This window comes from Ixodes scapularis, unplaced genomic scaffold (genome assembly GCF_016920785.2).
Source record: "Ixodes scapularis isolate PalLabHiFi unplaced genomic scaffold, ASM1692078v2 PGA_scaffold12__126_contigs__length_90152505, whole genome shotgun sequence".
NCBI lineage: Eukaryota > Metazoa > Arthropoda > Arachnida > Ixodida > Ixodidae > Ixodes > Ixodes scapularis.
In genome coordinates this window covers 43261736-43283528 of record NW_024609838.1, presented here as the reverse complement: position 1 = coordinate 43283528, position 21793 = coordinate 43261736, and the positions used below count along the sequence as shown (strand labels likewise).

The window sequence follows — 21793 nt, the reverse complement described above, 5'->3', positions numbered from 1 at the left end:
AAAAAAAAAAAAACGAAAGAAACCGACAAAAACGAACGTGCAAGTCACCACCGGTCAATAACCGATCGTTTCCATTCTCCAATTTTGTCCTGATTCCTTCTGCAAGAGAAGCGAACAACGATTGAAACGACGACCCAGCCCCCAATCTCCTTCCCACACGGGCATTGGGGCTCTAAAAATTTAAGTTGCCCTTTCCTTACCAACGGTACTTCTCCTTGCATATATGAACCTAGAAAGTACCCTTTCTCTCGTTTCCCCCCATAAAGGGACACAAAAAAGAACCAAACAAAGGAAACAATAACGCCGCAACCTACCGCGTTGAATCGCGGCCCTCACGTTGCCTCGTTCACGTTCTGCGCACTCAGAGGCGTTCTTACGCTTCGTTTGAGCTCTTACCATAAGCCCGTGCGGACACCACAAGTCACGCCAACCAATATGGAGAGCAATGAACGGATAACGTAATCACGCGTTGCTGCTCCCCTTCGGAAGTTCGCGTGGAGGCATTGAAGTAAATTAGGGACGATCGATGGTCGAGTGCGTTAACGCAGCGCCGCTGGGAGTACGTGTAGGGAAAGCTCGCGCTGCAGAGCCCAGAGAGATCATGGACTCGATCCCCGCCCCAGCCCGTTTTGATCCGGAAGAGCGTGGTACCGACGTGCGGTCGTGTGACCTTAGTGCGCGACGCACGTTAAAGATCCCCTAGGCTGAGAGTCGCACTGCACCAAATAAATATCTCATCAACACCGTAAACCAGTGTCGCCATACCTCAAAGGCAGACAAACTTTACAATGTGTAAACAACGAACGACTAATTTTTTTTTTTTTTTTTTTGACTGGATTTGGCGGTTTGTAGCGTGCGCTGCAGTACAGAAAAAGAGCATAGACGCTTTCAGGCATCTGTGCATGGGCGCCGCCATAAGCGACATTCAGTTTTTGTGTCCTCATATTCCGTTCGCTTCACTTTATTGTTGCGACAGCCGGACAGATTATTGCCACTTTAGGTGCAACTGTGTCCTTCTCCCCAGCACAGGCCTTTTGTGGAGGCTCGTCAACACCCGCTTCAGTGGCTCGGTATCTCGGTAAGACAAGAGAAGGTCGGCAATGGCGGCTGAATGTGGAGCGTGTTTTAAAGCGACTATAGAAGCAACTCTGCTCATCGGCTGTCCGTCGTAGCCACGCTCTCTTCCACCCAACGCCGTGGGCCCCCAACCTCTCTCCCTTCCCCTCCCCAGACCGGGGAACCCCAGAATCAAAATCCGCCAGATCCCCGTACGAACCCCAGCAGCCCCCCTCGGGAACCAAACTATCGCGTCGGAACCAGGCCTCCCGCATTCTTCGACCGAGCGAGCAAAGCAACAAACCAACACACACAGAAGCGCCGCAGGTCCAAGAAGACTCCCGAACCTTTTTTTTTCCGTTTTGTCCCCCAACGCTGGCACGCGCAACGTTACCCCCGGACGCGCCCTGATTGGCCGAGCGGCGTCACGTGCCGGGAACGGGGGTGATGTTGGTATGGCGGAATGCTGCCTAACCTCCGTTCACCCCCAAGCCGACAGTGCGGTGGAAGCTACGGACCCGCTGGACCAATCGTACGTGCATCTTCTGCCATGTGATCACGGTCTTGTCCATTCCCACGCGCGGAGAGAGGGGTCAGGCGATGAAAGAGAGGCCGTTCATTGGTCCGGCGACCCCGTAGCCCCTCACCGCACTGTCAGGTTAGGGGCGGACGTAATATGACGCGATGGCAACTCTGAGCGTTCCCGTTATATGCGACAGAGCCTCTCCGGGGAACGCCGTTCAGTCATTACGGGTCCAACAAGCGGTCAGGGTTCGGCGCCCGGCTCTGCGGCAGTCCAGACGCCGAGGAAGCGTCCCGTGGAGACAGCCTGGAGCCGGCAGTTCGAAGGAATTCCCCGGGGAAAAGAAGAAAGGGAAAATGAAATGGGGAAAGTGGTATACCTTCAGGATCGTTAGTTTATTCGTATATTATGGATGCTTCTGACCTCCCTTGGCGGGATGTGGAAAGAGGAAGGGGTGAGAAAGAAGTGCGGGGAAATTCATTCCAGCCCACGCTTTCCCAGCGCTTATCCCCCAGGTGAAAAGTGCCGAGTCACCAGTTGTGGCGATAACGCGTTACGAGCAACGGTGTTATCGGCAACCCCCTTCTTCTGTAACGTATATTAACACACCCGTTACTTTAAAAAAACTTCAACGGATAACGTACTTGCGTTACTTTTTCGAGTAAAGGGTAACGTGTAACTGCGTTACTTCTTACATCTTCCCATAGGTTTTAAAAAATGACACTTCCATTTTATTTTTTTTTTTTTTGGGGGGGGGGGGGGGGGGAGGGGGGTTCTTTGCAGTCATCCCACACACTTTCAAGATTTTTCCTCCCTTTTGCCCTCGCAAGACACTCCCACCTTCTTGAAATATGGAGCTTATGCATACCAGTAACGGCAAAACACTAAAACGTTTTTATTCATAAATGAAAAGTAACGCAGAAGTAGGGTGCGTTGCTCTTTCTTTTTTCCCCGCAACGATAGCGCGTTCCCTTTATTTTGAAGTAACGCGAGCGACGAATGACGCATTTCGTTGCTTCTCTTCCGTAATACCCACAGCATTTTCCGGATCACACAGCAATGTCGGCTAAAAGGTAAACAAGACAGCTCCACTGAAAAAAAAAAATAGAGAGTTAATGAAATCGCAGGGATTAAGTAAGACCCGTTCGAGCACTGCGCTAAGCCGCCGACTCTAGCGCAATGGTGCAGTCGAGAACCGAGTCGTTTTTGCCTGGGCGACGAAAGGGCGCCAGCGTCCAATCGGGGGAGCAAATGTGCTTACCCCGCGAGAAGCTCAACACGTGTCCTCGTGAAAGTTCCCTAACGAATTCCTCGCTTAAAAAGTTTAAATCCGGGGATTATCTGCGCCCGAGGGAGCCACGCAGCAGCTTCCCCTCCCTACTTCCCGCCGGTCTGAGTGGACGACTGCAAGGGATTCACCTCGTGTCCTCCCAAAGGGATTTTTTTTTTTTTTTTTTTTTTTTTGCGATGGAAGGGACAAGTACGGATGAATCGAAAGGGACAGTAAGGATAATCTGGTTTTAAGGAACACTGACAACAATAACAACACTTCCCCAGTTGTTCTTGTGCTGCTGCTGTTGTTGTTGTAATGAACATAATTTAACTCTTTTGTTTAAGCAAGCTGCACGTGCTTCTTTTTTTTTTTTGTCATAAAGAGATAACAGCGCTGCCAAATACGCACGCGAAAAATCGCAGCACTTTGTTATATCAAATTGTCAAACGTATTTCTTTTTTGACGCGAAAGGCGCGTAGCAGGAGCGAATGGATAGAAGAGGCTGAAAGAAACCAAACATTCGTCCACATCAGATTGTTTTCTTTTTCTCAGATAGAAAGTTTGTTTATTTCTAAATGCGAATTGAAACTGCATCGTCGTTCATATAGTTCGTTAGGATCAATATTTATCGCCTGTAAGCGACCTTGGAAACCAGTAAGTCAGAGGCAGTGCAGGCCGGTATAGTATATAGGAAATACGCGGCCACCGTCTGTGCCTCATTTCCTAAGTTTCACCAACCCAAGTTCAGCTTAAAAAAAACAAAAAAGAAAAAAAAACAAAAAAAAAAAACGTTTTTTACGAAACTTTCGCAAGGCGTACCAAATGTGCTGGTCCTCACGGCCGCACCCTCCACATCTCGGTGTAGTCGCTTATCTACCAAGACTTCCAACAAGAACGCCATTGGCCGTCACCATGGTCACGTAATTGCTTTCGCCGGCCAATGGCGGGTGCTGCCACTGGCGAAGGAGCCATGCCGCGGCGCTGATTGTTCGCTCGGTCTAGAGTTCCTGTATAGACCTTTTCTGCAAGTGCGCCGCCATCTTGAATTGACGTCACTTCCAGTATGGGCGAAAACATTGTTTTGCCTTTGCCACGCAAGTAGAAGGCATTTAGGAGATAAGCGTAACCGTCACCCATTCTCGTTTTGCCTCCCCTCTATTTTTTTACTATTTTCAGGTTGAAACGTTTAAGTATTTTTTCGTCGCCCATACCGGATACGCCTATTAGGTGGCTTGGGACGAGAGTACACAGAAAAGGTCTATAGGCATCCCTACGGCAGCAAGGGTTGCGCGTTCATCCCCGTAGCGCCGGCTTTCCTTCACGGCATTCGGAGTCTGCTCCTCACGTGTCTGAATTCGGCGAATAGCGGCGCCGCGCGTTCGAGACACATGGCGCGCTCAAAAGCAGGGAAACGTACGCCGGGGCTCCGCGCGCCGTCTACTTTCCTGCGCGACACTGGATCCAGCTCCTCACGTGATCGGATCTCGGCAAATAGCGGCGCGGCGGCACGTGGAAAACAGACGCGCAACTTTGGCTCCCGTGGGGAGCATAAACAGGAACTCTAGCGCGGTCGTAACGCTTTGGCGTCTCATTTTAGTGCCTCGCGTTTATGTCTTCCGTTTTCAACAAGTGCAGGCTGGTTCACACAGCCCCGTTTTCTAGCGTTACGTCACGCTACGAGAACTTACGTCTAGTTACGACGAAAGTCACCGAGACGCCAGTACTTCGTATGAAGCATCGCAACTATAGTTAGAGAAGCAACTTCGCACGCCACATTCGAAGCACGGATGCCCCGGTGATTTATAACGTAACGTAAAAAAAAAAAAAAAAAACGTAACCCAACGTGCCTGCGTGAACCAGCCTTTAGACTCGCCAGATACGTACTCTAGGTTAAAATCAATACAAACAAAATATTCGCATCGATTTCCTCTCCGTAGGAACACCAAGAAAGACCCATGGAGACACTACCAAGTAACGGTTGCACAAGTTCACCTTTCTTTTTTTTTGTCGCTTTTTGTCTTTCTTTTAGACAGCAGAATGCGTTACCGTGCTTCCACGTCCAAGCACGTTATTCGAGTCATCGAATCAAATAACTTTAGATCGGGAACAATCGCGACTGTAATCAATTACTATTTGAACGGTAACGCGCGCAAAACCAAAACGTATAGCTAGTAAAAAAAAAAAAGTGAACGAAGGAAGCATCTGCCGGTGATGGTGGCCGAGGAAATAAACGACGCCGAACGAAGCGCACAGTAAAACAACGCGAACTAGAAAAAAAAATAAAAAAAAAAGAGGGACACATTTGGGGAACAGTACGACGAGAACCAAACGGGGGTAATCTTTTTGTCGTCGAGACGATAGCGACAATGCCGACAGATTAATGTCTTTGCGATGTCGCGCCAGCGCATTAGGACGTTTGACGTAACTCTTCCGCCCACGTGCGTCCCCTTGCACTCCATTCAGCCCCGAGCTGACAGTGCGGTGGGCTCTCTGGACCAACCAACCGCCCGTCTTCCATCAGGCGACCCTGCTCCCCGCGCGCGGGTATGGGCCGGAGGAACGTGATCACGGGACAAACGAGAGGCGTAGGATTGGTCCGGTCTGCGCGTAGCTTCCAACGTACTCTGAGCTTAAGGGTGAAGAGGAGTACAAGCACGATCCTGACCGCAACTGTAACCTATGCGTCCGAGCAGCCGGAACACTAGAAAATAAAACACGCACAAGAAAAGACGGCCCTTATACCGTGGCAACTAATGGCGCAACGTCGAATCGCCATCAATAACGGTCCAAAAATTACACGCTCCGTCGAGATTGTTCTCTGGTTCTTTCCAAAATGCCGGAAAGGGTTTAGAGGGAAGGAGAGAAACGTGAAAATACAACTAAAAAAGGACAGGAGGTGGTTTGTGTGCTGTTGCTTTTCTGCACTCGGAGAGGCAATTTTATAGCCCAAGATTAAACGCTGAGAGGTCGTCGCATATACCCGACTTCTGGTCACATTTTCTTACGGCGCTACCAAAGACAAGGGCGCGAGAGCGCATGACCTCAGGAAATGACTTGTTGGTATGGATACTCACGAGAAGCGAGCCAATTCTGAAAGGACTTCTGAGAAGGTATCTATGCGTGCCTCAAGTCGACCACTTGCACGGCATGCAATTGGCCCAACAATCAATAAGAAAGCTTTTTTTTAGCACGGAAACCCGCAGTAGAGACCCCGCTGCTCACAGCTTCGCCCCAGTCATTCTTTTTCGGTCACGTGCGATTACAGCACAGAACAGGGAATATCTAAGAAGCAATAAGCCGTCTATTGCGCGCGAATAGAGAGTAAAGACCGGTTCACACACTTGGGACTACGTAGGACCGTGTGCCTTGAAACCTCTTAACATCTCTTACGACGAGAGAACATACTGGCACCACCTATCGGGCAGCCGTGGGAAACTTGGCATTTCGGTGTAATTCCTCCTCTTTTTTTCTTTTCTTTCGCTTATAACTTTTTTTTTTTATATTGAGAGATTTGTGACGCTATATCCATAACTATCATAAATAGTACGTTTATTCCATCCCGCATATGTCTTAAAAGCCCTACTCTGGTGAGATGCAGTTCAAGGTTCACCCTCCCAGATGGCGCCACGGTGCCGGTGTGTTGTTCTCTCGTCGCAAGAGGTCACAAGAACTCGGTCGTAATCAAACGCAGATCCGTGAACTCGCCTTAGCGGTATAAACATATATATAGTAACCTTTCTTGTTTTGGTTTTGTTAAAACCCGCAGGCACGACGGACCAGCCTAGCGCCGCCAAAGCAACGTGATTGGGGAGTAAGATACCCCCGGACGGGCGTACCGCATACACGACGGACGACGGCGGACGCTACCGAGCCCTCACAGCCAATCCAGCACTACTAAAAACGCAGTACCGAACTACGCGCCCCGCCCGTCGCTGCGCTTTCCTTCCGAAGATCAGGTGAGACTCGAGCGGAACCCGATTGGCCACGATGGTCAGTAGCGTCCATTGCGGTCCATCGTAAACAATAGAGCCTTTCAGAAGTCTGGGCCACCGCCTGTCCGCCATTGCCCCGATCGCGTGCTGTCAGCACGTATTAGACACGAGGCCTGCGTGAGCGTTCGGCATGAGCTCGGTTCAGCTCGTATTGGAAACGAGCGTGACGTCAGTGTTCGGAGAAGACTCGGATCCAATCACGCGCTTCGTGTCCAAGCAATGGCGACCGTCGATGTTGCCGATGGACTTTTGAAAAGGGTTTATTCGTTTCACCTTACGATGTGGACCGCGAGGACGCGAGGAGAGCTATCGAAGGCAATCCGGTGCAGCGTAAGCGTCACGTGGCCTGCGGGAGGGACTCACCGACGCGCGGAGCGCGCTGTCACGTGATATATTCACGCGCTTACTCGCCGGGATGGCTCGATATTTGCGTCCGCAACCATTCATCGTGAGGTAAAATAGAATAGAGTCTAAAAACGGGATACGCGTCTTAGAAACGGACACGCAAAGCAGATTACGAGTTGAACACAAAAATGAAAGTGGAGTGAAAAAAAGAAAAAAGATTGGCATAAATATTACAGAGACACAGAGAAGTTTAGACTTGAGAGGTGGAAGCGGGAAGAAGCCTACGGTTGCGTCGCCAAATGCCAAAGACGGCTCATGGTCCTTGTCATGCGAACGGGAATTCGAATAACGCCAGGGACAACCACGATAAAAAAAAGGAACACCAAACGAATACTTTCTCAAAGGAGGGATCGCAACTGCGCAGTAAGTTCGAAGGGAAATCTAAAAGCAAAGGCAAGAAGAAAAGAAACGCCATCGGAGAAAGAAAACATATATTTCAAGACGAGGGAGTCTGGATATCGATTTTCGGGGAAAAAGGTAACAAAACAAGAAAAAAAAAAAATATATATATATATATATATATATATATATATATATATATATATCCTATGAAAAAAAAAAAAGTAAGAAGAACGGGATCGTGCAACGAACCGACTGTAGACGGAACTATGCGTCCCCGGTAGTAAACAAAGCGGACGGAATAACTTTTGACAGCGAAAGCGCATAGACTTTGCGGAATGATTGACTACCGCCAATAAAAGTCACACAGTTGCGCAGCGACGGAGGAGGCTGTGGTTTATCGTGCAGAAGTCCCTCAACGAGTGCGATACGCTCTCCTGTCAAACGGAACGTATGTTGTAGCTGCCGCAGTCAGTCCCAGTATAGCACCTGTACATGGCCCCGAAACTCTTGCGCTACCTGGAGTACAATAGAGGAGGTAACTTAATCGCCGGGAGAACGTACTCGTGTTTATGAGTTCAGCCTGGAATATTAATTGGCACCCCGAAAGAAAAGATAAAAATAAGTACGTCTTAATCATAGATCCGATAGCTTTGGGTGGGGCCGCCAGAACGTGTTGCGAACGAGCTGGGCACACCAAGACCTCCTATATAAGAAAGCCCAAATGCTGATTTTTCCTGCGTCTCTAAAGGCTACCATCTTAGGCCACAGATTGGACACGACTACGGCGTCAGGGTTCGGAGTTGTGTTATCACCGACTGAACACGAGTTTCAGCCGAACGCTTTCCCCGTAGTCGTGTTCAATGTGTGATCGGGTGGCTTTCTTTAGTGACGCGGGAAAATTCAGCACTTGGCGGGGTTTCTTATATGGAAGGTCTTGGACCATAGCCTACTGACAACGCCTGGCGGATCGCCATGAGAAGCGGCCTAATGAAAATGAAATGAAAAAAGATGGAGCGGCAGACAACGGATGAGAGGAGAGCCACGTGACTGGCGCCCCGCTGCGGCGAGACGCCGAAACACACTTCTCCCGAGCGAACAACTGTGTTTCGGGTCATCGCCGCTTCAAAAGCTGTGCGCTGACGTCTAGGTTCAACGAGAAATGGCTCTTTGATGCTCTGTGCTACCAGATCTGCGCGCTCCAAATCTGCGACGGGGCACTCTATGGCTCTGTCGTCGAACTGCCAGGCTTTGTGAGCACAGAGGATGCTATGGTTGGACACATGCTACCTGCTTGACGTCACGAGACGTCATGAGGTCACGTGACTGTGACGTTACACGACGTCACGGTATCATCTGACGTCGCGGCGTCCCGTGATATCATGACGTTACGTGGTATCATGACACAAAGTGACACTGCGGCTTCACATGATACCTTGAAATAGCCCCTAGCTGTGGCGCTATATTGCTATACCTTGACCTGTGCGTCGGTCGCACGTAACGCTGCAGATTAACGTATCGCTTCTTTTTTTTTTTCATGAAACACAGCGCCATAATAGATCATTCTTTAAAAAAAAAAAGGTTGGTCTTCCCAATAGGAGCTTTGAAAAAAAAAAACTCGGCAACAAAAACAAACAAAAAAAGAAAAAAAGAAAAGCGGGATAATTTAGGGAGGATTTCAAAAGAAGGAAACATTTCAGGAATGAAGCGGGGGTGCAAGGGGAGAAAGTGGTGACAGCACGGAGAAAACCACTGCGGAAAATAGAGAGAGAGAAGAGGGGAAAAGAGGCTGAGGTTGTGTGTCTGTGAGAGAGGGGGAAATCGATTTCTAATTCGCTGCTCCGAATCACAACCCCACTACCCTGCCTCAGACGAAAACCGATCCTTCCCAATCCGCCGCCACCGGACTGCTCGGTCGTGTCCACGTTGTCAGACCAATTTTCGTCCTTTGCCATTCTTTCCCCAACTGCTCTTCCCGCTCTCCTCTTCCTTTTACCAATGTTACATCCAGACATTGAAAAAAAGTTAAAAAAATAAGGCTTGGAAGGACTTCTAGAAATTAAGGTGTTTACAGTTACGGGTGAGAAAAAAGAAAGCACCGGAACCGAAGGTTTAGGGAGAAATTAAGGAGAGAAAGAAAAAGGTGGGAAAAAGAGGTATCCAGAATCACGCAGCCGACACGTGACTCCTCGTACAATTAAGGATAGGTACTACCTTAAGAACATAGTAAAAAAAAAAAAAAGAAACAGACAAAGGAATGCAGCAGGTCAGGGAGGGGATGAGGTGAGGAAAGGAATCCGAGCCAACGCAATCCAAACGAAAGAAAAATACGAAATAAGACGGAAAATGAGGAGTTTCGGATCTCCCCAGTACAAACAAAAAGTGACAAAACTGGAAACGCAATTAAGATGAAAAGAAACTTTGAGAGCGAGCAATGGAAAGAGTAGGGAGAGGAAAAAAGCTTGTTCGCTTGATTTTCTTTCTTTTTTGTCTTTTGTCTTCTTTTTTTTTATGTTGTTTTGTTTCTTTCCCGGAGCGACTCCAGCAATATAACTGCTGAGTGCAGCGGGAACTCCTCGGAATTCGGTGTTCTGTTACGCTTTATTAGACTCGGAGGAGGGAAAGGGAAAGAAAGAAATAGAGTGGTGCTGTTGCATAAAGCAACCAGACGGAGAGAGAGAGAAAGAAATAGGGGGAGAGACAAAGAGAGAATGAGACAGATATAGAGAGAGTGGGAGAGGGGAAGGAAAGGGTAGAGTCGTAAAAGATGCAGCAGGACGGAAGAAGGAAACATTACGACGTTCTCCTTGTCTCACGAAACGAAGAAGGCGCAATAAATAAAAGAAACGTTTGGAGCGACCCCTATTTCCCAGAAGTGGACAACACATACGACTCCGTCTGGAGTATATATAATAAAAAAAAGGGGAAAAAGAGAGAGGGGGAAAGGGGAGACGGAGAACTGGAAGTAAGAGAGTCGTTGCATGCATTAGAAACGCTCGTGTGCGTAAATGGGTTCGGCAGTCGTAAGCAGAAAAAGAAAAATGGCGTAGTCTTACAGGCGATTACATTTACTACGTCACCGGAGATCCGTCGGAGTGACAAATTCTCGTAACAGGGCTTTTTCTCGGAGGCGGTGTCTTTGTGCTTTGATGTCAGGCTCGTCAATTTCGTTGGCAGTGCACGATGTTACGCGAAACAGCGTTGCAAGGGAAAAAAAGCCTTTCCATGAACGCGTTTTTTTTTTTTTGTTTTTTTTTTTTTTCGTAAGGAAGTTGAGGGAAATGTTTACTATACCTGGTATTGGTGGAATTAGAAAGGGAGCTCGCTTTAATTTTTCGGGAAAGGCAAGTAAAGCGGTGTTCTCTATGTTACACATAATTATATACGGTGTGCTCCACATAACTTTAACCGAAGTTTTAAAATATTTTGGTGAATCTTAGAAAGACGAAAGCGAAGCAATAAGCTTGTTCAACGATTAAACGAAGTTATTTGTATTTTGTATAGCTTATTTTGTATTTTGCCCAATGAACTAAATAATTACGATTAATGAATTATATTTTGAAATATTCAATTTAAACCAAAAGTTCCAATGACAAAGTTTTAGAGCACCATCAGAAACATCCAATTTAGCGGTTTTTGCCAAGCAATCTCTAACACTGCTCGATTTTCCGGGCTTAGAAAAAAGTGCGGAAATCACGAAAACGACACGAAAAAAACGCAAATCTGTCCACCTTGTAAACAGTTCTCCATTCAACATGCGGGCCTAGTCTATTGAAGCCACGGCTCAAAGCGCTGTAATACAAAACGCGCAAACGCAAAATCCGGTCTTTTTTTTTTTTTTTGTAATTTGGAGACTGCTCTTAAAGGAGCAATGCAACAATTTTTGTACTTTGCACAAATACCGCGTAAAACAGATCCCTAACGTTAATGACCTATGAAACACGCGTTCGTTTTTCACCTCACGCAATAGAAGTCCCAGAAAAAAATTTAAGAAAAACGAGCAGCATTCACCCCCTCAACTCGCAGCCAGAACAAGCGGCCACGTGATCTGGAGCCGATTATATGCCGCCAATGTTGATCACAGCCACGCGCTGGGGTTGGCAAAGCGCAGGACACGCGCTGAGTTCCAGACATTGTTATGGCTCGGCTATTGTCGTCGTTGCAGCGATTGGACACGGGTTACAACCCGAATGCTCCTCGAGATAGCAATTGTCACGAGCCCAAGTCGAGTGCCCACGCAATGCTCGGGTCCAATCTATGAGCCGCATTCAAATATCGTCACTTGGGTGTACTGCGATCCCCGAGTTACGTCATCGAATTTTGCGAAGGAGAGATTGAATGAAAATGATCGCTTTTGTCCTTGAAATTACACCGCAACAAAGAAGTTTCTTGGCCAGTGGCGTTGCGTGTGAGTATCCTTGAGTCCCAGGTGTGCCAGTAAGCTCGTGTAGAGAGAAAAACATTCCAATTGAATATCGTTGCACAGCTCCTTTAAGAAGAAGAAGAAGAAGGTAAGGGCAGGAGGAGAAAACAGAGAGGTTAACCAAGGCGGCCTGCCTCGGTTGGCTACTCTGAGTTGGGGAAGGGGATGAGGGGATAAAAGAAGGAGGAAAGAAAAAGTAGAGGAGGATAAAGGTAACACACTAGCACTCACGTTAACACTGTGAGGGAAGAATCAATAATTAAGAAAATACCGCAGTTTCCAATATGACAATAAAAACTAAGAGACTGAAAGTGCGTGCTGGATTGTCACCAATGTTCACCCAAAACACTCGAGTTTTTGTACGCGCCAGCGCGAAGTCCAGTTGCGCACGTGTACACTTACAGGAATTATAAAATGGATAGCCCTCTATACGACAACAAATAATGAACACTAGATAAGTTTTTACAAACAGAACTCGAGGCGAGTTGCTGATAAAAATCGCAGAAGGGCTTTTGCGGCCTTCTCCTCTTTAAGTGGTGAGTCCCAGGCCCCTAGTATTTTGGACGTAGTAAATGGCCGGTCGTCTAGATGTGAAAGAATCCTCTTTAGGAGTTCCCTTTCTGCATCGTAAAGTGCACATTCACATAATAAATGAGATATAGTTTCCACACAATCACATCCTGGACAGTTCGGAGTGTGTGTTTTTCCGATTCGGTGCAGAAATTCCTGTGTGTAGGAAACGCCCAGACGTAATCGGTGTATAACAGCTTCCGTTCGCTTGGGTAAATTACGTGACACACGGTATGTTAGGTCAGGATCCAGTAGATATAGAGGAGGGTAATGGTGTGCAGAGCTCTTCCAGAGACTTTGTGTTGCATTTCGAGCATGGAGATTTATCCATGAAGTGACGTCGCTTCTGGAGTAGGGTATTTCGACGTTGGGGAATAAGGTATGGGCGGAAGTCGCAGCTCCATCCGCAGCTTCATTTCCAGGTATCTTGCAGTGTCCAGGAATCCACTGGAACTCAACAGAGTGTCTTCTATCAATACATTTCTGAAGATGGCATAAAAGTTTGAAAATAATTTGTCCATTTTCACTTCGTCGCAGATATGTGCAGATGCTTTGGAGTGCAGGCTTAGAATCTGTAAACACCGTCCATGCCTGAGGTGGCTTTGTCAATATAAATCGAAGGGCTTGATGTAGGCCTACAAGTTCAGCCGCTGTTGAAGATGTCTTGTGGCTAAGCTTGAATTTTCTTGTTGTGGCATACGATGGAATCACAATGCTTGCGGTAGAACTATTTTTGACACATGATCCGTCCGTATATATGTGAGTTTTTGACGCGTGTAAACAGGCAATGGTGGATAAAGTGAGTTGTTTAAGTACTATCAATGGTGTATTTGATTTCTTCTTGATGCCTTGAATGTCAAGTTCAACAACGGGGAGAGGGAGTCTCCATGGAGGTATAGTTGGAAAAGTAAACGAGTTTATATCATCAGGGATGTATTGCTCCATTTTTGATAGTGCCATCGAATATTCTGAGTGAGGTCGCTTAAAAGTAAGATCAGCCAGTAAGTGATGACTATGATTAGTAGTATGTCTCAGATGAACTCTCAATGTTTCCTGCATCATTAGTATTTCTACAGGTGTGGCGCGTGCTTCGGCAACTGTGCCCAGAGTCGAGGCACAAGCTGGTAGGCCCAAACAGCCACGGAGGCCACGTGCTTGAACTGCTCTGAGAGCTTTGATGTTGGTTTGACACGTGCCATGTAAAATGGGAGCGCTATATCGAAGTAAGCCGACAAATAAGGCCACGTATATCTGTAATAGGGATCTTACTGTCGCGCCCCACGTGGTTCCACCGATGAAGCGGGCAAGGACACTAAAACTGGCAAGCTTTTTGCGCAAGTACAAAATATGAGGTGACCAGGTCAGACCCCTATCGATTGTTACTCCAAGAAATGTGTGGCATTTAACGTACGGTATTGTTCGTTTGCCTATCTTAAGTGGGTATTTATCCATTCTTCGGCGGGTGAAAGCAATAGCTGCTGATTTGTCAATGGAAATTTCAAGTCCACGGGTATTAAGATAAGTTGTCATTTTCTTTAGTGTAGACTGAACCCTTGCCTTTGCTTGAACTCGCGTAGATCCAGAAGCCCATATACAGATATCATCGGCGTAGAAAGATGCCTGGATGGTTGGGGGCAGTATTTTGGCGAGACGAATGAGAGCGATGTTAAATAATATAGGACTGAGGACGCCCCCCTGAGGGACACCACGGGTCACCGGATATGAAGGCGTATTTCCTTCTTTTGTAGACATAAAAATTGATCTTCCTGTGAGGTAGCTTCTTATCCACCTATATAAGTGTCCCCCAATCCCAATTTCGCTGAGAGCCTGAAATATCGCTTCGTGAGTGACATTATCGAATGCTCCTTTGATGTCTAAGAAAGCCGCTATTGTGAATTTACGATGTGCTCGCTCCTGTTGTATGTAAGTTACAAGGTCAAGGACTCCATCGATAGAGCTCCTTCCTCGACGGAAGCCTTGCATGATTTCTGGATATATCCCTTGCTGTTCAAGATACCAATCTAGACGGCGGTGAATCATTTTTTCCATGATTTTTCCAATGCAACTCGCGAGCGCGACAGGACGGTACGAAGTTAATTGAAGTGGCGATTTACCCGGTTTGAGAAGTGGCACAATCCTTGCCTCTTTCCACGAGCCAGGAACATTTTCATTGATCCATGAAGAGTTGAATATATTCAAAAGAAGCTTTCGCGCGTCCTTCCCCATATGTATCAAATAACTGTACTGGATGCCGTCAGGTCCCGGAGAGGTGTGAGGTTTCACTGAAGACAGTGCAGCATCGAGTTCGCTCATTGTGAAAAGGTCGTTCATAGCCTCTTCACGAAGTACTGGTTCGACTGTGATGCGAGATGGAGATTGGCTCGAAAGGGTTGTGTATGTTGTCAACAAAATGCAGTACTGGCTTGCCACCTCTTTCTCTGAACAATTTCTTGAAAGCGCCAGAGAGCGAAATGGGTGCAGTTGCGAAGGAGAAGATTTGAGACCTCGTGAGATCTTCCATATTTTACATAATGGCTTTCTGGGATCTATATTTTCCCAGAGCGTCCTCCAGCAATGTCGAGCTAGCTTCTTAAAATGACGACAGATTTTCTTTTGCACTCTGCGCAATTCGCGGAGATCTTTGATGTCTTTAGTTTTTCTGGATCGTCGTTCTGCCCTCCGACGTATAGCGCGGAGGCGCTCGTATTCTGCGTCAATTGTTTTTTGCGTGGACGGGACGTTAAAATCACGTGTTGCTTTTTCTGCACAAGATACAATGACCTTTTCAAATCGAGATAGTTCAGTAACATTTTTGCATTCGTTCGTCATTGCTTCTTCGAACATATGCCAGTTGGTACGTCGTAGGAAGTTTGTTTTTCGTACATTGGTGAACCCATTAATTATTGTGTATGTGGGTACGTGGTCACTACCACGAGTTTCAATGTCTGCAAACCATGTTGTTTGCGATGTTAGTGCTGCCGAAACAAATGTTAAGTCGAGGCAGCTGCTACCTTCCGTTCCGTAGAAATACGTCGGGGTTCCGTCATTAATGGTAGATAAGTGGTAATCGTCGGCTAATTCTGCCAAGTGCCTTCCACGCAGGTTTGTCCGAATGCTCCCCCATATTGGATGATGGGCATTAAAATCACCTGTTAGAATAAATGGCGGTGGCATTGTATTTAGGATAGACTCCAAATGCTGCCTGTCAAATAAGGTCTTTGGTGGTATATATGCTGCGATTGTTGTGAACTTCATTTTCCCATTTGAGATCGTCGCGCAAACATATTCGTTGGTCGGGTGGGTTGAAACGACGTGTGCGGTATATGTAAGATCTCTTCGAATGAACATTGTCACGCGACTTGCACTATTAGTGCATGATGAGTCAAATTTTTCGTACCGTGATAATTGAATGTCTTTAGGTATGTTTGATTCACAGATTACAATGATGGGGAAGCTATATTTATAAACGAGTTGTCTGAAATCAGAAAGTCGTGATCGCAAACCTCTTGCGTTCCATTGTATGATAGAGGCTTTCTTGTAATGTTCATCCATTGTACTGACGTACGCTATTTGTGATAGCGGTGATCGCTAATGGGAATTATCAATCGCTCCATAGTAAGCAGAGCCTCTACTTCTGGAATGTTGTTTGCCCCAGGGTATTCTTGTATGATAGCTTTTAACGCCACAAATAACATGGGTAGGAGTACCTGCGCAAGATCTTTTTGTTTTCGTGGATGCTGTGACTGGTTTGACATTGGGTATGTTGCTGGTGTTCCAGCGGGAGGCGCTTGAGTTTTCCGAGATCGACGAGGTGCTGGTATGGGTGTTGGCATTGTCGACCGCCCTGGACGCTCCTCCAAGGGAAGAAAGTCGTCCTCTTCTGTATTTCTTTGATCTTTTTGAACCTTGCGAGGACGCTTCAGGATCTCACTGTAGGTTTTCTTTGTAGGTGCTCCTCCGTTGGAATGTTCTGGTCGTGCTTGGCGGCGAACAACTTGTGGATTTGGTGACGGAGCTCGACGCCTTGTTTGCCTTCCGTTGATGATAGAGCGTTGTTTTGCAGCAGTGGCGGCCTTTTTTCGCGGACATCCGGAATATGTGGATGTATGGTTGCCGCTGCAGTTGGCACATTTTGGTTCTTTTCTGGAGCTACACTCCTTGTGGCTGTGTGGTCCTGCACACACCTTGCAACGACGCTCTCCTCTACAGTTCCTGGCGAGATGTCCATATCTTTGGCAGTTGAAGCACTGAACTGCCTGTCCAAAGTATTCTTCAACGGGATGGCTTGTGAATCCGAGGTAGATGCGCTGAGGCATGGCTCGGTCCGTCCGAAATGTGAGGACGACTGTAGTTGAAGGGTGTTGTTCCACAATTCCGTCGTCCTGGCGTCGGTAGGCCACTTGACGTTGAACAGACGTGACTCCAAAGTCTTTTAAATAATCCAAGAGCTCATCGTTGCTGTATTCGAGTGGCACATGTTTTACTTTTCCATAGTTCCTGGAATATGTCTCCGGAATATGAGCAGTTACCTGAATCTCTCCGAGAGAGGTGACTGCGAGAAGCTTGTTTGCCGAGTCCAGGGATGAAACATTTACGGAGAGATTGCCTTCTTTGTTGATTTTGTGCGAGACAATCTTTTCTTGTGTGACCGCTATGATCTCGTTGGCAAGTACGTTTGGGTTTACACGCCAGAAGGACGTGTTTGGTGTTGTCGGCTTGAAGACTACGGGAATTCCTGTTGCCCGGTTTTTTCGGTATGTCACGACTGTGTACGGTTCGTCATTGTCGGTCTCATCGGTTATGTCCCTCAATGAATATAATGAGGTGTTATCCTCGCCTTGGTCCCTCTCGACATCGGCGGTACGGATTCGTTTGGATGGGATGTTCTCGTCCGATACTGTTCCACTTATTTCTTGAACAACCAATTGAGGAGGGTGAAGCAGCGGGCGTCCATCCTCCTGTTGGCCATTGGAATGTATGTGGTCGCTTATGGCGTCCATCTTGTCAGACAGATTGGGCGTCAAACGCTTTCTGCTACTCACAGAAGAGGTTGGCCCTCCATTTGCGGTCGGCGGGCTGTCGCCGAGCAGAATTGTTGATGGTAGATGGTTTCCGTTCGAGATGAAAAATTGAATTAACTGGCCTAAAGCGTTTGGTTCTAGAAGGAGCGAAAAATCGAGCTTCTTGCTCTGAACACTTCTTCTTCCTTTCTCTCCAGCTCCTTTAAAGCCCATAAAGAAAGAACCATATTAAGGTTTCTTCATAAAAACCACTCAATTGGATATTTCTAAGGACGCTCTACAGCCTTGCCACTACTGGAACGTTCTCTCTAAATTGAGCATTTCAGAAGTTCATGAACTATATTATTAATTAGTTAGGGTGGCGATGCGGGCTAGTTGGTTCAGGCTTAGTGGATTCGGCACATCGCACAAGAAACGAAGACTAAGTATAAAAGGGTGTACACAGGACAAGCGCTTGTCCTGTGTACACCCTTCTACTTTGTCTTCCTTTCTTGTGCGCTGTATCGAATCTATTTTTTTAGCTAATTCACAAAAATGCAAAAAAAAAAAAGAAAGCTCGATTTGTTTTGAGCAATGAGCAAACTTATTTCTTTGGTTTCGTCTATCAGAAATGCCCCAAATTAAGTTTAGTTTTCTTAAACGTTGGCTAAAGTTACGTGGAACACCATGTATAGCACTGTGGAATAGCGCATGTGCAATTACACACGCACACACACACACACACACACACACACACACACACACACACACACACACACACATATATATATATATATATATATAGAGAGAGAGAGAGAGAGAGAGGGAGAGAGATATTGTCCAGTGCATGCAAACATAATATTAAGCAAAAGAAGCTGGAAGTAGCCTAACAGTTTAAATAGCCCGACGTTTCGTGGCCTGCTCGGTCGCTCGTTCATGGGTGACGTTTTTATTTTTTTATTTTTATTCATGGAGTCAAAAAGAAACCAGAGAAATTAGCCGCGGGAGGAATCTCCCGACTGGCTACTCTGGGTAAGGGTGGGGAAGAGAGGTCAAAAGATCTGAGGAAAACCTGACCCTGAACCGATCAACCTGAACCGGTCGATCGGTACCCTCCCAAACAGTTCTACTCCGGACTGCGAAGAGTCACAAAAAGAAGAAGACGATGTGAATGGCAGCGACAAGGAGAACAAGAGAAAAACCAGCACCCAGCCAAATAAGCCACCCGTGCACAAGCGACCGAGCATTTAGAGAGTTGCTTAGAGTACTTCCAGCTTCTTGTGTTAATACTTACCTAACCAGGCAGATTTTGCGGAAATGTTTACTTTTCAATCATAATATTTGTCTAAAAAGTTTTCTGGCATTTTGTTAAAATTGTATTTGTGAGCGATATTATTTCTCTCGTCATCCCAATTTATTTATTTTGAGTTTTTTTTTAGCCAGATTTGCAATCTAAGAATAAAAAAAGACTATATTTAGTTAGATGATATATTGATCTTCCTTTCCCGAAATGAGTTGAGTCCGTAACAAAGGAAACCGACCTAATCATTCTTGAACTTATTTGCATACGTAACACAGGAGAGCAACCACAATTCTTAAAGAAAATGCACATTTAGGACGTCCTCTGTCACGTGGCTGACCCTGGTTGCCTTCACAGATGGCAGAAACCTAATCAGCACTGTGGAAATATTGCGCCTACAACTGCAGAAAGTACTCAATATTCTGCCTCGTCCCGTCAGCATACGTTTAGCACACAGCCCGAGTATTTATACACACGGCCATGTAAAGTCGTCAGCATATTGCATTAAAAAAAAAAAAAAAAGATCTTAAAAGAAAAGTAAAACAAAAAGCGCCGAGCATATTCCGAGAGCCCAAGTTTCTCCTCTCGAGTATTGGTTCGTAACCCGCCTTCCCGAATTCAATTTATTTGCCTCCCCTCCAGCTCATATGAGGAAACTTGGCGTTCCTAATAAAGACTCTCGGCCTCCACGGGCTCCCCTACCCGCTGAGTAATTTTTCGACAGCACCAATCATCCTCATCTCAGCCACCCTAGGCATCAACGAGAAAAAAAACGCGGTAACGACAAAGAAAGGCTAGAGCAGCCAGAAAGTAAGACACAGTACTCTGACATTAGAAACACCGGAAACGCTTACGTGTAGAGTGTCACGTCTCGTTAATCTAAACCCCCTAAAAAGAAAAAAAAAAAAACCTAAAAAGAAAAAAAAAAAAGAAGAAAAACTACTATGTGAGTTGTTTGTAATAACGAGAGAAAAAAAAGGCATGCATTATCCCAGTTCATCCACGAGAATTGCATCTGCATAGCAGAGTATCCAGATTATCGGTGTTCGCATTAAGGAAACGTTCACGGTATGTACACACTCGCGCAAAATAAGCTGGTTTATTCTAACAGTACACGTCCGCGCACGCACAGCGTTCTTTCTTCTCTCGTCTAAGAAAAAAAAAAAAAAAAAAAAAAGACTCGAAGGATACACATCAGAGCCGCGATCCCGCAAAAGGAACACATTGGCGAATTTATATGCATCGACGCATGTAAGTTCCATACATCAAGTTTCATCGACGCGCCTTGCCGGGGAGCCCCCGACAAGTGTGGCCAAGAAAGTCAGAAAGGCGCGTACAAGGGCAGTTTTACGCACCTGCAAAAAAGTGTCGTCGAAGTCAGAACAAAAGAAGGAAAAAAAATAAAGAAGCAAAAACGAGAATCCTATCAACAGCGATGCACAATGAAGCATTCCCTAAAATGAAATACAAAAACAAAAAAGATGAAAAGTAAATAGTCAGAATGGGAGACAGAGAAGGAGATATAGAGAGAAGAAAGTATTGCTGTACAAAGGCGGCGTGGCGGGAGGCTCTCAGTTAATAAAAAGCCGACGCCGTGAAAAACGAGCTTCCGCTTCTGGGATCTCCGTACAACACCTCGACCAAAAAGATACACGACGAGAAATATACGCAGCCAAAAAAAACAAAAAAATAAAAAGATACATTACCAAACAAAAGAAAAAATTTAAGAAAGGCTCGCAAGTAAGAGAGCAACCAAAAATAATATTATTAAAAAAGTTTTTTTCCGCACCCTCGCGCAGCCCTTTTTTTCCCCACTCAACGCATGAGCTCGTCAGCCCACCCACACGCGCGCAGAAACAGAAATAACAAAAGAAGGAACAGACAACATAAAAACGGGATCACACTGGAAACCATCGATGCCGATATCCCTACCTTCTCGCCTTTTTTCCCCTCTTTTTTTTTTTCCCTTTTTCTTAAATTTTTATGTTAGGTGCTTGCAGACATTATCGCTCCCAAAAACTCTTCGATCGTTGCACGCACGAGTACTGACTGCACACACTGCGATATCTGCCGCGCTCTTCTCAATATTTTTTTTTTTGTCCACACTTGAGACGGTTTTTCTGAATTCGTATTTATTACGCCCTCAAAAACTTTGTCTCCTGCTCCAAATGACGGTACTTAACAGTGTTTTCAGTTACTCTCCTCCTTCAAACTCTTTTCCTTTTCCTTCTTCTCTAGTAGTTTTGCTTATTTTTGTTGTTGTTGCTTTTCTTGTATGCGTAATTCCAACAGAACGATCTTTCAATTTTAGCGACATTCTGTCGCAATCATTATCCCACCAATCTTTTATTCTAATTATTTTTTTTTCTGTTTTCCCCCGACCTGTAAGCAAACTCATTAAAAGTGTCAAGTTACGATAATGTTACTTTATCACAAACAAAGTATTTCCTGTATTAAGATAAAATTTCAGCTAACTTAAAGGGGCCATGAAACGAATTTTGGGTTGTAATGAATGATTTTAGGTTGGGACCTTACTAATTGTATATCGTTTAGTTGGCCAAAAGAAAGAGGTTAGAAAGTCAAAAGCCAGCTTTTCGGTACGAACATTTGAAAATATAGCGGACTATTTGGTACTTTCTTGCCTTCGAAAGCTCCGCCTTTTCACTATGATACATCCGCGGTTTCAAAAGCGCGTCACCGGTGCCAAACTGACGTCAGCAGAGCCCAGCTCACGCATTGGACACGAGAACTGCGTCACTGGGACGTATGCGCTCGTCAACAATCAATCCGTCGACGAATATTTGGATTCGCGTTCGTGGCCAATGAGTGCCCTGACGGAGCTTATTGTCACTGGGGAATGACAAGTTCTATGGTGTGCATAAAAAGCACGGTGGAACCTAGGAGTCATCGCA

General features: G+C 46.1%; 1 protein-coding gene across 1 annotated transcript; it reads right to left on the bottom strand.

Annotated features, from left to right (window-relative positions):
* Window positions 1-12303: 12303 nt before the first annotated feature.
* On the bottom strand, window positions 12304-14096 carry LOC121835377 (the record flags this gene model as incomplete). Its single annotated transcript, XM_042289548.1, has 1 exon — window positions 12304-14096. A coding segment is annotated over one exon (1623 nt), but the record flags the coding sequence as incomplete, so codon positions are not given.
* Between the last annotated feature and the right edge of the window lie 7697 nt (window positions 14097-21793).